The 17,157-nt window shown below is 38.8% G+C and overlaps 1 protein-coding gene across 6 annotated transcripts in view; it reads left to right on the top strand.

Annotated features, from left to right (window-relative positions):
* Positions 1 to 11,164, top strand: part of blnk (B cell linker) — a 241,080-nt gene extending 229,916 nt beyond the window's left edge. For 5 of the 6 annotated variants that reach the window (XM_041210354.1, XM_041210355.1, XM_041210359.1 and 2 more), the window contains 4 exons: positions 306 to 397; positions 2,556 to 2,639; positions 2,727 to 2,882; positions 5,585 to 6,484. In XM_041210354.1, coding sequence (XP_041066288.1) covers positions 306 to 397; positions 2,556 to 2,639; positions 2,727 to 2,882; positions 5,585 to 5,704 — 452 coding nt within the window. In that variant the 3' untranslated portion in view covers positions 5,705 to 6,484. Of the gene's footprint in view, positions 1 to 305; positions 398 to 2,555; positions 2,640 to 2,726; positions 2,883 to 5,584; positions 6,485 to 9,964 lie in introns of those variants that run through there. The other variant, XM_041210356.1, reaches the window with a different exon arrangement.
* The last annotated feature ends 5,993 nt before the right edge of the window (positions 11,165 to 17,157 follow it).

The raw sequence follows: 17,157 nt of genomic DNA on the forward strand, positions 1-17,157 counted from the left end.
GCAGTGATTGTGATAGATTGTAATGGATGCTGGTGGATAGGGGTACCCAATGTACAGATTCCATGGAAAATGAAAGGAGGAGATTGGGAATGTCTCCTCCCTCCTCATTAAATAAATTGTACAAACTCAGTTTAGCATCATGGGGACATAACAGGAAATCCTAGGTCAACACAATGAGTTTAGAGACGTGATGTAAGCTGCTCCTGCCCCCTTTTTCCTCCGTCTTGCACATCGAGAAAGCTATTCTAATGATCATTGTGAAAAGTAGGCAGATTTTTACTATTTCCTAACAATCATTCTTTTAGGCCTTGCAGAAATCCCGAACAAACCTAATGGGACTTGGGTACGACCTTGTGTTCCCACACGCATTCCCAGCCCTAATTCAAGTTTGGAACAGGTATAACCTCAGCAAATCAATGTATAGTATCAATTTCATAGTGTCAGAAATTAAATAAATGGTTGTCAATTCTGTTACAAATTTGGACTGCTTCTGTCACTGTTGCATCTTCTGCCATTTCAATATGAATTCCTTTCACAACACCTAAGCTTTGATATTTTACTATTCCATATACAATGCTTGTAGGTTATCATTTCATCATACCACAAAAAAATTGCCTGCAGTCACCTGCTGAATTCCATATATCAATTTTCCCTACAAAATCCATTCCGCCTACCAATTCATTCACTCCAGCCGAGAGATCTTAATGTTGGTATCCTTGACCCAGAGCGGAGTTTCGGGTCCCCTATCCTATCCAGAACTGAGGCGACCTACTTCCACGCTGAAACGTTATTCATCTTTGTCACTCCACTGCTGAAATCTTCGCACAAGCCTTGACCATGTCTAAGCTCGTCTACTCCAATGCTCTAAAAGCTTCCTATTCTCTATCCTCCATAAACTCCAACTTGTCTAAAATTCTGCTGCACATATATTGTCCCATACCACATTTCATCCACCCTTCTCTTGTCTCTGAAAACTTTTATGGATTCTGCTTTCATGTGTGTTTCTGGTAGGGCATCCTATTATGTAACAAATACTAGTGTTACAAAAAGGCTTGCATTTATATAGTACCTTTCATAACCTCAGGACATCCCAAAGCACTTTACAGCCAGCCAAAGAAGTAATTTTTTGAAATGTAGTCACTGTTGTAATGTAGGAAATGCAGCAGCTAATTTGTGCACAGCAAGCTCCCACAAACAGCAATGTGGTAATGGCCAGATAATCTGTTTCTGTGATGTTGATTGAGGGATTACTATTGGCTAGGATGCCAAGATAGGCTCCCCTACTGTTCTTTAAAATAGTACCATGGGATCTTTTTGAAAGCAGATAGGGCCTCAGTTTAATAATTCATCTGAAAGATGGCACCTCCAATAGTTCAGAGGGAATGCTGCACTACACTGGAACGTCACCCTAAACTTTTGTGCTCAGTCTCTGGACTGAGATTTGAACCCACAACTTTCTGACTCGGACATTAATTTTTAAAATCCTTCAGATCACATCTGAACTTTCTCTTTTCTAATGATAAAAAACCACTGCTTTGATTAGTGTCTCAACATACAAAGTTCTCAGCTCCAGTATCATTTTAGTGAAGCTCTCATGTATGCACACAATGCCATTGACATTGTATTTTTTTTTATTTATTCTTTCAAGGGATGCGGGTGTCACTGGCTAAGCCAGCAATTTTTGCCCAAACCTAATTGCCTATGACAAGGTAGCAGTGAGCTGACTTCTTGAACCACTGCAGTCCATGTGGAGTAGGTATACTCACAGTGCTGTGAGGAAGGGAGTTCCAATAGTGAAGGAATAGGGATATCGTTCCAAGACAGGATAGTGTGTGGCATTGGGGGGTTGGGGGTGGTGGGGAACGTGCATCTGCTGTCCCTATGCCTTTGGATGTTAGAGTTCATTCTTCCCAAAATTCCATATGCTTTTTCACAACTTTATCAGGTTGTCTTCCCATTTCTGTATTTCTATTGGAATCCCTTCTTCTCTACTTCCTTTATAAAGTTTTCCTATTTTGTATATATATTTCCTCTACTTACATCCATTGCCTCAATTCTCTAGTTGAACTCCCCATGGCATTCTTCCATATACTCATTCCATCCCATTTCTGCATCCTCCTCCTGTTGTGAGCACTATTCCTGTGACTCTGGCCTCTTGTGCACCTGTCCTTCCATTCAAATCATCATCATCAGCAATAAAGACTTCAGTGACCGGAGTCCTTGATTCTGGCATTATTTAACTGAATTTCTCCACTTCTCTCAATCCCTTTAACGACCTTATCAAAGCCTGTACCTTCAACAAGGTACTCTTGACCACTACTCTTAATCTCTCTCTGCCTGGCAACATGCATCTATTTTCCCATATACTTATTTTGTTAATAAAACCTAAAAGGTGTTTCGAACACGAGTACAATATAAATGAAAGCTGTTATACTCAGAAGAAATCTCACCCACTTCCCATTTTACTATAGATTTTGCTGTTAAAGAGCAAGAAGTTATAAAAAAAATTGTGCAATATTGGAATCGTTTCATATTTAACACTTTATTACCTGCAGGATCCCAATGTTGATGGAAAAGCATGGTTTGCAAATCATTGTGACCGAAAAAACGCAGAAGAGGCTTTAAACAAATTTAATAAAGTAAGAGTCAATTTCTACCAGGCGGTTTTACAGTATTTCAATCATGATAAAGCTAAATATATATTGTTTCTATATATCACAAAACAGGATGGATCCTTTCTCGTAAGAAAAAGCTCAGGTCAGGACTCAAAGCAGCCATATACATTAGTTGTGTTGTACAAAAGAAGAGTCTATAATATTCCTGTACGCTATATTGAATTAACCCAAGAGTATGCATTAGGCAAAGAGAAGAATGGTGAAGAGGTGAGTGATTTACTGAATTTCCACTTCAACTTCTAGAGATAATCAGATACTTTTTATTTATTGTACTTTACATGTAGATAGCAATGATTTAACACTTACATAGTGTTCCATATTTTGTTAAGAAACTACACACTAACTTTTGGCAATCACAATTTGCTGATATGTGTCATATTAAGATAGTTTCTTTTGACAGTTTGTTTATTGCAGTACATTTTTGGATGTGATAATTACTGTTAACAGTGGGTAAATTAGAGTGAAATCAAAGCATAGGGTGAAATTCAGTCAGTTGATATTTTAAGTGAAAAAATCAGTTTTAGTATAAAATGGATATGACAGCAGTTGTTTCACCTCAAGTTTTTAAATCTTGTTTTTGTTTAAGACTCAATTTTTATACAGTACAATCTCACCTAGGAGATGAATCTGTTCTTTTGATATTTTATATAAGAATATTCCAGGAAAAACTCAATCTCAGTGGCTGATCCTCCGTAGGCATTCCACCCATCACCCTGCGTAACACTAACAGCAGACCAGTACAACACCCAGGAAAATGGCAGAAATGGCTGTTCCACCATTTTCCTTTGGAGTTCTGCTGGGCAGGAGGGGATGGGTGGAAGCCCCGCCCCCTCCCTGCCCCCATAATTATTAGTCTTTCAGCAGGATTATGTTTTTTTTTTAAAGTTTACATTAAGTGGGGGAAAATACTTGGGCTGCTAACTCTTGAGTTTGAAGAATGTGCAAATCAAATTTACACCCACAGCTGGGAAGGTGCTTGGGACAGAACATGGCTCTGGACTAAAACATTAATATCTGGTCAAGGGACATAAACAGATCTTCAGCCAGCCAGAATTCATTGGAAATGACAACGAGTCTCAACAGGGATGTCCTGTGGGCAACCCAAGCTGGCAACTTCAAATGAGTCCTGAGCCTGGAGATTCCTCTTGCCAATTTGACTCTAGCCTTGGAACAGCACAGAAACTCATGGAGCAATTACTCCAGCAACTTGTTCTGAACACAAATCAAGTTTCTCCCCCAAAGAGTGTTTTGTTTGAAATGTTTTTCTTTAACCAATTTAGACCTTGGACTGCCACCACTACCATTACCCTTCACCCCTCATTGACCATGGTAACTAGCACTAGTGCACCCTTGCGCCTGTTGTACCTATCTTCTCCAGCATCCTTCCTAGGACATAAGTGTGCTGGTGGGGTTTTACTTTGTCACACTTGTCTTGGTGGTGCAGGGTCTCAGGAGGTCCAAATCTGTGTATTTAAATCCACAGAAAGCCATTTTTCATATTCAAATAACTAACCAACGTCATGCTTTTGCTCATCTTTTTGAGCTCCACAGCACTCCAAGATGAGCAGAATCTGGGATGGGAGTGCTTGACATCCATGTTGACAGGAAATGTTACAATTACACTGACAGTTCTGTCATTTCTTGTGGACCATAGCATGCCACAGAACAAGAATGTTGGCAACCAATTTTATACCTTTGAAAGCAGGGTAATTATTGTGAAGCATGTATTACAATGAAATGCAGTATAGTGTATTGGTGACACATATTCAAGTTTTGTTTTTAAATGAAAAATAATTGCATGTGCCATATATACACAGATGGGTCAAGTGTTGATAATCCTCTTGCATTTTTAAATAATTACCTTTATCATGGGGAGGAAATGGTTTCAGCGTTTGTGTTGCTCTGTAAATCTAGCTAGTTCTCAGTGTCCAAACATAGGTAGGTCTAAGATGGCAATATAAAAGCATGATGAATGAACACAATTAATTCATTTGACAACAAAATTCACAATCACCATACTATACTTAGTTTGACGATTCAAAACAATGCTCAGATGTAGCTTGAAAATTATGTAGACGTTATAGTAACAAAACAGAATTCATTAGAGGCTGTGCTAAGGCTCTATAATGGACTGTCAGACTGCACCTAGACTACTGTGTTCAGTTCTGCTTATATTAAAAACACAAATGCATTGCAGATAGTGTAGTAAAAGGACAAGCCTGGTCCAAAGTGTGAAAGGAAGAAGGAAAGATGAGAGAAATTCAAAAATTTAGTATGAAAATGTGGTGTTTCAGGTGATGATTTCATTAAACGTACTTAAAATTCAACATTGGCTGGCCAAACTTTTGCAGTCAAAATGTTACTTCAAATTAAATCAGGGAAATAGAACATGGTGAAATAAATTTTAAATGGGGAGAATGTAAATTTGAAATTTATGAAAAACATTTACAGCATTTGAAATGATTTGCCTGGCAGGATAGAGCAAAGCCCATTCGATATATTCAGAATTAAGCTGCGTACAATAATAAGAGTTAAAAAAATTCAAGAGATGGGCTTTCATGGCCTCCCTCGTTCTGATTCTCCATTTCTCACTTCAGCTTTCTTTTATATATTATTTACTACTTGGTCCACTTGGTCTGGAATTCCCTCACTGAGCCACTCTAGCCTCTCCACCTTCCGCTCCTAAGACCTACCTTTCTCAACAAGCTTGAGAGTCATCACTCATAATATTTCCCACCTTTTGGTTTGGCACCCGCTTTTCAATTTTAAAAAAAAGCATCGCTTTAGTACCTTGGGATATTTTTGCACATTAGAGGCACTGTATAAGTGCACGATATTTTTGCCATGGTTTTAGATTTAAAAAAAGGATACCAAAGTTCTAACAGTCTATTTTGTTTCTCTCCATCTAGCGGTTTTCCAGTGTTGCTGACATAATTGAAAGCCATCAAAAGAATCCCTTGGTACTCGTTGACAGCCAAAATAACACAAAAGAGTCTACCAAATTGAAGCATCCAGTCAAAATTTTATAATACATGTATTTACCGACTGAATGGATTGATTATTTCTCATTTCCCTTTCATATGACTACTTCTCATTTCCAAACAACAAAAAATATTTTGAATAAATTTTTCAAGCTATATTGTATAAATCCATACAATGAGGCTCCCATAGGAGATGAATTGTGTAATGCTTAACGTTTGTTCGTTAGAATTCATCAGCATCAGTGCAACATAAATATTTTATTAGAGTACAGATTAATATTTCACATAACAAAGCATGTTACTAAAGTAACTAGACAGTTACTAAGACTGGACAGGGTCTACTACCCAGGTCACATAAGGAAGGAAGGCATGGTTTACAAAAACTGAACAAAGACACACACTGTTAAAGTTTAACCTTAATGAATTAACTAAAACCTGTAACCAGTTTTTGCCAAAGCTTAGTCAGTAAATATTCGCATTCCAATTTCTAATCGCCTTTAGCATATGATGCATTTTATCAAGGCATAAGAATATTTAAATGTTACTAAGTAATTGATGTAGAACTAAATACAAAAGTAAAATAAAGGTTAGCCCTTCTCAAGGGCAATTGCCTACCCTGTGATGCCCACATTCCATGAATGAATGAAAAAAAGCTGCACATCTGTGGTGCAATGAGCTTTTCATCTCCAGGCACTGGATTTGAAAGCAACCTCGGCTGATACAATGAATATATAGTTTCATTCTCATTCTAAGGTAAAATCTTCCCATGCAACCGCAGAAGGTGCAAGACCTGACTCTTTACTTCCCCTCTCCTCAATGTCCAAGGGCCCAAACACTCCTTTCAAGTGAAGCAGCATTTCACTTGCACTTCCTTCAATTTAGTTACTGCATTCGTTGCTCCAATGCGGTTTCCTCTACATTGGAGAGGCCAAATGCAGACTGGGTGACCGTTTTGCAGAACACCTTCAGTCTGTCCGCAAGCATGACCCAGTCCTCCCTGTCGCTTGCCATTTCAACAATCCACGTTGCTCTCATGCCCACATGTCTGACCTTGGCCTGCTGCATTGCTCCAATGAAGCTCAATGCAAACTGGAGGAACAGCACCTCATCTTCCGACTAGGCACTTTACAGCCTTCCGGACTGAATATTGAGTTCAACAATTTTAGATCATGAACTCTCTCCTCCATCCCCACCCCTTTCCGATCCCCCCCTTTTTTTTCCCAAAAATTTATATAGATTTTTCTTTTCCCATCTATTTCCATTATTTTTAAATGTATTTCCATCTATTGTTTTATCTCTACCTTTTAGCCTATTTCGATTTCTTCACCCCCACCCCCACTAGGGCTATCTGTACCTTGTGCGTCTTGTTTTCTACCCTTAATTAGCACATTTCCTATATAATATCACCACCTTCAACACCTCTTTGTCCTTTTGTCTATGACATCTTTTGGCTATCTCCACCTATCACTGGCCCTCCATCCAGCTCTACCTGTCCCCCCCTCTCTTTCCCCCCCCCCCCCCCCTTAAACCAGCTTATATTTCATCTCTCTTCTGTTTTTACTTAGTTCTGTTGAAGAGTCATACGGACTCAAAACGTTAACTATGTTCCTCTCCACGGATGCTGCCAGACCTGCTGAGTTTTTCCAGGTATTTTTGTTTTTATTCATTGTAAGGGTATTTTTGTTTTTGTTTTTATTCATTGTAAGGGTCTGTTATGAGATGAGTTTGAGCAGTCTAAATTGCATTCTTGTTCATAGGCGAACAACATAAGATCACCTGGAATTTTGCACTAGTTGACACCAGCAGTCAGAGACAAGGTGGCTAGTGTAGCGAAGAGAAATTATATGATCATACCATGGGTGGTGTCTCTGAAATGGAGAAGGTTTATTATTGGAGAACTTAAAAGAACTGAGCATGTAATTGTGCTGCGTCAGTCATGGAAATTGGTCATGGGAATTGCTAATAAATGGTACTGTGTGCTTGAAATCATAAGTGCTCCATTCCCTGACACTACCATTGCTTATTGATCAAGTCAAAAATTGCAGAAGTTCTTCATAAAGTTGTTAATTTGGAAGAAGCTGGGCCACATTACTTGCATGAATAAGGAACTTGAAATTGCTAAATACATCACATTCTAGAGTGCATTGCAGATATTGTAATTTTATTGAAAATTATATAGTAATACAGAAGATACAAGTTCAAAATCCCACTATGCCAATTTGAATTTTAAACAATGAGTAAAAGTGACCGTGAAGAGGTCAGAATATTGTAAAAACTCACTAGTTCACTAATGTCCTTTTGGAAAGGAAATGCCAGCTTTGCCAGTGTTACCCACATTAAAAACTGTTATGGAAAATCACTTACGGTGAACGCAAAAATTTGTCTGAGGAGGTACTAAATTTGTTTTGCACAAAAACAATACTGTGTTAACTAATAAATATTGCAAAATGCAGATATTCATATACTTTTAAATCAAGGAATTTCATTCAAGAAAAATGATGTATATTGACAAATTGCTGGTGTTCTCAACTGCACTTGTTGAGAATATCACACTATCTGGCACTTTTATCATCAAAGAGTGGGAATTGACTCCTGAATGCACTAAAGAGATGACTGTAAAGAGGCAGGTTTGCACCACTTGATTTTCAGATCAAATGGAGTTTTTAATGTGAAGCCAGATCAAATATTTGAGTTTCTGACAATATCAATTATTTCATATTATCACTTTGCACCATAAATTCCATAGTCTGGCCGCAGTGTAGTTCTGGAATACAGAGTTATAAGACCTACTGGGAAGGTTACTTAGCTTGTGGACATGAGAACTAAAATCAGTCCATCCTCTCTCTACCAGCTCCTTGTTAGAGCAATCTAGAACTAATCCCTCAACCCTGCTTTTTTCCTTTTCCCCCGTTTCTTCTGCTGCTCAAATATTTCCAAATCTTTATCTTAAGAAAATGCAATGGTCTCTGCCTGAAGCCCTTGTCATAACATGCTCTGACAAATTTCTGCACAAAGACAATTCTCCTAATCATTCTCCTCACTTTCTTGGTGAGGATTTTAAAATCAATAACCTCTCAGCACTGAATTCCCAAGCAGGGGAAATACTTTTTCCTGATACCCTCCATCAACATTTTTAGTAATTTTGAAAATATTAAATCTAATTCCCCTTGCTCCTCAATAAATAGCCCAAGTATCCTAAATCTCTTCCCATAAATTTGTTTGCCATATCTGGTGAATCTACACTGTTTGCTCTGGCTATAATGTCCTTTCTAAAGTCAGGTGTCATGAAACCCCTATAGCACCCTAATCACAATCTAACTATTGGCATTTGCAAATTTAACATAGCCTGCACTCTGCTCCTATGTATAAAACCCAAAATGTCATTAACCTTTCTATCGCTTTGTTTACCTGCATTCTTACTTCCAGGGAAATCAGTATTTGAACTCTAGGGCCCATATTTTCACCATGAGGGAGAAGCTCTGTGGGTGTACCTACACCACACCCAGCAGCCTCAGCACTAGTTCTGGGGTCACCCACCCCGACTCTCATTTCAGCCCTCATTACCGCCCACCCAACCAAAAGTTCAACCTGTAGGCGGCCATTTTTAAAGGTCAGATTCGCCAGGCCAGGAAATCTCATGACTCTGCAAACCTGACCTGGGGACAAAAATCTGGGCCTGGGCCACAATATGTTCATGCACCCCTTCAACACATCTACATAGATCTTAATCTCTACAATTCCCTCCCTAAGCTCCTAAGCCTCTCCATCACTCTCTGCACCAGTAATACACTCCTTAAAACCTACCTCTTTGTCTAAGACTTCAGTCACTTGTCTCAGTATCTCCATACATAGCTCTGTGTTAAATGTTTTTTGATAATAGCTTCTGCGAAGAACCTTGGCACATTTTAGTATGTCAAAAGGTGCTGTATAAATGCAAGTAATTGTTGAATGTCTATTCAATATATGCCACATTATATTGTGAAGAGGACAGTGGCAGTGAAGGACAAAATCCTGGAATTCCCTTGCTAACTGCACTGTGGGTGTAGCTACACCACATGGATTGCAGTGTTCAAGAAGATGACTCACCACCACCTTTTCAAGGGCAATTAGGGATGGGCAATAAATGCTAGCCTAGCTAGCAACACCCATATTCTGTGAACGAATAAATAAGAGTTATCTACATTATATTGTATTTGTCACCTGTCCTATGTCCTTAAAATATGATATGAATATAAAAGACTTAAGATATGAACTATATTTAAGTATTCTCTGACAGTTCATCAATAATTAATTTTCTTACTTCCGCAGTCTGCAAACTCACAAATATCAAAATTTGCCAGCAACTTGAAACAACTCTGATACAAAATAGTTGGATTTCACAAGTCAAACACTTGTTTGTTCCAGCAGCTGGAACCAGAAGCAGAGGGCTAAGAGAAACCAATTTTTTTTTCTGGTCTGATTTGGAATCACCAAGCAATAATATAATGAGGCCCACGCTTGAGCTGGGGAGTCCACAATCATGAGGTGTTGGAGGGTTCGTCTCACTGGATGCATCACTTTGCATCAATGAGCCAATAGCTATCATCTGGAGAAAAGTTCTGTTCCCAGCTGTTAGGTAGTATCTAAATTTATGATTCATATGTTCTAGGAGTATAACTTTTAGGTTTTGGTTAAAAAAAAACCTGGGTTTGAGAAATTGGTAGATAATTACAATTCAAAGGATGGTCCATGTTTATTTAAAGGAGTTAGAAGTGTAAAAACAATAAACAACAGGTGGTCCTTTCAGCTTCCTTATGGAACCAGTAAGTTTGGTAAGATGGCAGTTGTTCCTGTTAGAGATATAAATTATTCATGCATGTCCCAGAATCGAGAGAGATGTTTTGAAGGTAAAGTTAATTAGTTTAGATCTCTATCTAGGCATCCCTGGCGTGCCAAGTTGTCAAGGGATAGATTGCAGGGAAGTTTTTTTTTGGCTTTGGTGTTTTATCTGTGTGATTTCCCACATAAACAGGCTGTCAGCTTGGGAGCAGCTTTCAGACAGGCAGAAAGAGAATCTTATAGGGGCTGCAAAGCAGCTGGAACCAGAAGCAGAGGGCTATCAGAAACCATTTTTTTTTTTGGTCTGATTTGGAATCACCAAGCAATAATATAGTGAGGCCCATGCTTGAGCTGGGGAGTCCACAATCATGAGGTGTTGGAGGGTTCGCCTCACTGGATGCTAGTAGAAGGACCCCAAGAAATCTCATACCATGGAGAACAGCGGGAACACCGAGGAGAATAAAAGTGAATTCCTGAGAGCTTGGCACACCTTAATTTGGGCCCAGAAGAAGTAACTCTCGAGATCCTACATAGTATAGTGGAACTCGTGGGTGGAAATAAAAGTAGAAAGAGGAGTTCTCTTGAGATTTTAGAGTTTAAAGCATAAGTGTTTACAAAATATAGTGTTAAGTTAATCATGCTTGCTTTGTTTAACTCTTGTACAGTAAAGTTTTTGTTTAAAACATGAAATCTTGTGGTGTAATTCTCTCCATTATTAACTGGGAATTCAAGTTCCTTTTTTTAAAAAAAAAATTACCAGCCTCTACAGAGATTCTAACATAGCTGACTTGCATATCAAACAAGATACCTGGAATCACAACTTGGGATAGGTTTTTCAACTGGGTCTTCCAAAAGGTGCTACTTAGTGTAATTATACCTGTTATTGTACTGACACAATATCACATTGTCATCACTGAATCTACCACCATCAACATCTTAGGGGTCACTATTGATCAGAAACTTGACTGGACCAGCCAAATAAACACCATGGTTAAAGATCATGACAGAGATCGGGGATTCTATGACTGACTCAGCTCCTGATCCCCAAGCCTGTCCATCATTTCAGAGCGCAAATCAGGAATGTCATAGAATACTTCCCATTTGTCTGGATGATTGTAACTACACCATCACTCAAGAAACTCAACTCCATACAGGATAAAGCAGCTCACTGGATTGGCATGCCCCCCCCCCCCACCCCACTACCTGTGTGCCATTGCTACCATGTGTACCATTTACAAGATGCACTTCAACAACTCTCTAAGACTTCTGTGACACCACCACACAAACCTGCCACCTCTACTCTCTAGAAGTTCAAAAACAAGTCCATGGGAATACCATCACCTGCAAGTTCCAGTCCAAGTTGCATCGCCTTAATTCGAAGAGGTCACCATTTCTTCATAGTCAGTGGATCAAAATCTTGAACTCCCTTCAAAATAAGGGATCTCCCATTTGACACGAAGATAAGGAGGAATTTCTTCTCTTAGAGGGTCATTAATCATTGGAATTCACTAGCCTAGAGAGTAGTGGAGCCTGGGTTATTTAATATATTCAGGGCAGTTAGATTTGTTATCTACAAAGGAGTCAAGGGTTATGGGGAGCAGGTAGGAATGTGGAGCCACAATCAGATCAGCCATGATCTTATTTAATGGCAGAGTAGGCTCAAGGGATTATATTTCTTATATTCTCCCTAACAATACTGTGGGAGTACCTTCACCACACAGAATGCAACAATTCAAGGTGACTTGTCAAGGGCACTTTGGAATGGGCAATAGGTGCTGGCCTTGCAAGTGGTACTGACACCTTATGAATAACTTAAGCACATAACCTAATTTGGTGATTCACCATGAATTGGGTTGGAAATTGCAAATTAAGTGCTTTGAAGGTTACTTATTTAGGTAAATTTGGGCAGGATACAATCATTTGAAATGCAAGAGTCAATGTATTGAAATATGTATATTCTAATCTTTAGGAAAGCTAATATTTTTATTGTACACTGACGGATCACCAATGGGGGAGTTATGGTTTTATATCAGTAAGTGATTATGAAAGTGGAAGAAAAACAGGGCCCTGATTTGGAGCAAACGAGTCATATTCAATTTTTACTAAACGTTAATCTGGAATTCTCAAACATGGTTTGTCTATCAAATTCCATGGCTTTGTGAGAAAATAGTAAATGACTGGTATATTTGTTTTCATCCTGTAACAGCTGTAAAGCTGGGGATACAATTTACGATTGTTATTGATGATGTTGCAGTCTGCTAACTTATATTTAGTTGTGCCATGGAGGGAGAGGGGGTTCAGGTGAGAATTGTCCTTGCACTTTGCAAATACTGTGGACAATCCTGGGTTTTGGTTGCATTAGCTGGGGGGTGGGTTTGGAATTTGGCAGTGAGCTGATGTGGTCTGGCACAAGGAGGCAGGATGGGGTGATGGGAGGGAGTTGTGGGGGGAATCTTTTGAAGGGGACCCAGAGATGTTAAAGATGTTTGGAATAGGAGATTTGATTCAATGGTGGATTCTTATCATCTCTCAGTAGTGAAGGGAGAGGAAATCCATGGATGTGAAAATCTAGGATAAGGGGCATCATAGATCTAGCTGGTTTTCAATGCTAAAAGCAGCATGCTGTAGCCAGAGCTAAGCAAGTCCACGACAAAAAAGATGAGAATAGATCCATTGTCGACACCGACAACTTTTATTTATATAGTGCCTTTAATGTCTTATAATATCCCATGCACTTGATACGTTTTTTTAAAAATCAAACAAAGTTTGACAAGTCACATAAGGGGATATTTGGGTAGAAACCAAAAGCTTGGACAGAGATAAGTTAAAATACTTTAAAAGGAGGAAAAAGAGGTGGAGAAGCTTAGAGGGGGAACTTAAGGCCTAGACAACTGTGGTATTACCATCAAAAAGGAAAATGGGTGCACAACAGGCAGAATTTGAGGAATGCAAAGTTCTCGGAGGTTCTAGGGTTAGAGGTTACAGAAATCGGGAAGGGCGAGGCCATGGAAGGATTTGAAAATGAGGATATGAGAACTTTAAAAATCAAGACATTGATTAACCAGGAGCCATGTAGTTGAGTGAGCACAGGAGTGATGGGTGAACTGGATTTAGTGCAAGTGAGGATACAGGCTGCAGAGTTTTGGATGAGCTCAGATTTATTACCATGCAAGATGGGAGGCTGGCCAGGATAGCATTGGAATAGTCAAACCTAGAACAAGGGCACATGAGAGGTTTCAGCAACAGATGAACTGAGGCATGATCAGTCAGATAATGTTATGGAGGTGAAAAAAGGCAATCTTAATGATGGCATGGATATGTGGTCAAAAAACTTACCTTCGGATCAAATACAACATCAAGGTTGCAAAGTCTGGTTCAGCCTCAGGCAGTTGCCAGGGAGAGGAATGGAGTCAGTTGCTAGGAAAGTTTGTTTGGCAGGGTTGAGGGGTTGAAATCAAAGACAATGGCTTCGGTTTTCCCAATATTTAGTTGGAGAACATTTCTTCTTATTTTGTACTGGATGTCAAACAATTTAGAGCTAGTGGAGGGGTCAAGAGACAACTGAGTATTTTCAGCCTGCACGTGGAGCTAGTCATTCTTTTTCTGGATGTCATAATCACGGGACTGCACAGACAAGAAATGAGGACGGCAAGGATAAGATTGGGATTCACCAGAGGTAATTTTGCAGGAGTGGAAAGAGAAATACTTTGGGAACAGTCTTTCAAAATCAGGCAACCAATGAGGAAGATCTCCTTACACATTCCAACCCCAGCCATGACATGGCAGTAAATGTGTGTATAAGATAGCCCTTTAGTATTTACAACTCTTCAGTCATAGGTACTATCTTCAGTTTTCACCTGTAGTCTCTACCACCATAGATACCAATGTCCAGTCAATTTGGTTAAGACCACCTGTCGTTAAAAGGCTAAGTGGATAAAGACTATGGGCGCTGACATTTTGTAGTAATGAATATTTGTGCACTAGTTTTTGTTGACCATCTAAACAAGATACTTCAATGCAGCCAGTGACCTTTTCTCTGCAATGAGAGGAATGGGGCTATTTTCTCCGTTAATAATCCCACCTTATTAAAACAGCCTGTGTCAAACTACTGTAATATCCAGGCTTAATGCAAGAAGTCACAATGATATTATACGAGTATCAGGCAATGACTAGCTCAAACACCTCCATTATCTTAGACCACTATTGATCATCAACTTGGCTGGGCCAACCATATCAACACCAAACACTATGCCTACAAGGTACTGGACAGGTACTATGTAATGAATAGCTCAACTCCAAGCTCCTCATAACCTCTCCAGCAATGGGACTTAGTTTGTCTGATGGCAGGAAAAAGGGGAGGGAAAAACCTTTCAATTTTGTGAAGACTCAGTTATGAAATAAGCAAGTTTTCAAACATTTTAGCATCAAAACCACATTTATTTGTTCCCATTCTGATTCTCATTTCAAATAAAGATTGTTCAAGAGAAAACAAATAAAACTAAGCTGTTTGTAGAATGGTCCAAATGGTGATTCAGCAATTTCTATTTTGAGCACAACATCCAAGATTTAAACAGCATTGGACAGATATGATTTAAGCATAAACTCTCAATAAGATAACCCTTAGTCAGGCAGAAAAGCACCATTGTCTATGTCACAATGGACATGAATTTTTTTGCCACTATTCCGTTTCTCTTAACTGTACTTGTGCTTATGAAGCTTAATACAGCAAGACATCCAGAACTTCTGAGAAACAGATGAAACACTGCAGTCTGAAAATGACCACAAGCAGAGTTAAGACACGTTAAGCTTCATAAAGAGGCAAAGGAAGGCTTTCAAGTCAGAATAGCATATGCTAAAAAATATTATAGAAAAGGCAAGGCTACTCATTACTCGTATGAGAGGAGAATGCCCTAACCTCTATCCTACTACCTTTGGTAGAAAATGTGTGGGCATCAGCGGGATAGAATAGGATCGAGTGTTGATGTGATGCATCCTTCAGTTGGGTAGCTGACCAATAACAAAAGAATGCTGAAAATTTTCTTCAAGTGCATGCAACAAACTATACACACGGAGTCAGCACTTCCAGTAGAGGACAAAAAAAAAATGACGACAAACGAGCAACAGAGATCAACATACATGAATGTGTCTCACGTTAGGATGTTGGTTAGCTTTGTTGCTGCTATTGTATTTTGAGCAGACACCACTGCCACTATTATTAAATTATTCTAAAAACATGTTTAAGTATGTTTGCACATCCAAAGAAAGAGGTCTTTACAATGTTTTCGCTCTTAGCTTATCTTAAATATGAAAAACATTCATATAGTTTACGAATTATTTTAAAATAAACTGCTTTCCTACTGTTCAGGTAGAATTCTATTATTTTGTTATAGAAAAGCTGAAACATACTTGTACCAGGCATAGGCATTGGACAGGTTAAAGGCATTGAAGGAAGCCAAACCACTCGCAACACCACCGCACCGCCCCCCCCCCGCCCCTTTCCCTCACCAGGGTCAGCAAACAGGAACAGGCTTATCAAATACAGGATTTTGGTAGACTGGGTGCCAAGCTGCAAGTAAAATGCACAGGTCCTGAGATTGTGAGAAGCTATCAAATAGAAGAAACGTAGGTTAACTAGTATTATCTTCAAGAGAAAGCAGGAGATTTGGTAGCATATGATTAGCTCACTGAACCAATCTGCAGTGTTCAACAGCAGGAAAGCGAGCAAAGATCTTAGGTTTCATGGGTGGGGGGAGGGGAAGCACCATTCTCAGCATATTATTATGTTTGCGCAGATGGTTTATTTGGACCCACCAAGGATATCAGATAGAATTCTGATCACCATATTTTGAGAAAGACATTCAAACACTGTAAAGCATGCAGCAAAAGAGGCTATCTGGGGTTAGGTACCAGAGTTATAAAACACAAGATGCAGAAACTGAATTTTGATGCTACAGGCAAGTAGGCACATGGATGACTTTAGAATGTTCCAGATCCATTCCAGACTCTTAAGAGGTACAGACCAGATAAATATAGCAACAGATTGTGCAAGAGACATGTATTTAAAACTAGGGGAGATGGTGAAAGCTGGGTTCTGATTTAATTACTTAATATAAAAGGGTAGTGATTAAATGGAATTAACTGTCAAATGAGGCAACAGGAGCTGATTTTGAATAAATTTTGAAGAGTAAAAATGAAAACACTGCAGATGCTAGGAATCTGAAACAAAACACAGGTCAGTATTGTATAGACAAAGATGTTAATATTTCAGTTATGGATCCCAGACATCAAGTTATCTGTTGAATAGTTCAACATTTTATTAAAAAAATGAAAAATTTGAACAGTTGGAAACTTTTCACGGAAAAGGCACTTCCTAGCTACTGGAACTAAAATTTCAATGATCTTTTCAAGTCTTGCAAATTCTAAAAAGAAAACTACTTGTTTTTCCTTATATTGGCTTTGCATTGAGAATAAACAACCATTTTTAACAGCAGGAATTCTCATTTAATTGTGTGGTTAAGCAGCAAGTTTTGTTATGGAGCAATGTAAATCTGAAATTTATTGCAATCTTGAGCTTCTACAAACCCAAATAACTGATGCAACCTATTTCATACTTCATTATATTTTAATAGGTTCTTTAAATGTATATGGTTATGACAGGTAGGCAAGAGAAGAAAAATCACAAG

The sequence above is a fragment of the Carcharodon carcharias genome, chromosome 17 (assembly GCF_017639515.1).
Source record: "Carcharodon carcharias isolate sCarCar2 chromosome 17, sCarCar2.pri, whole genome shotgun sequence".
In the NCBI taxonomy this organism is placed as follows: Eukaryota; Metazoa; Chordata; class Chondrichthyes; order Lamniformes; family Lamnidae; genus Carcharodon; species Carcharodon carcharias.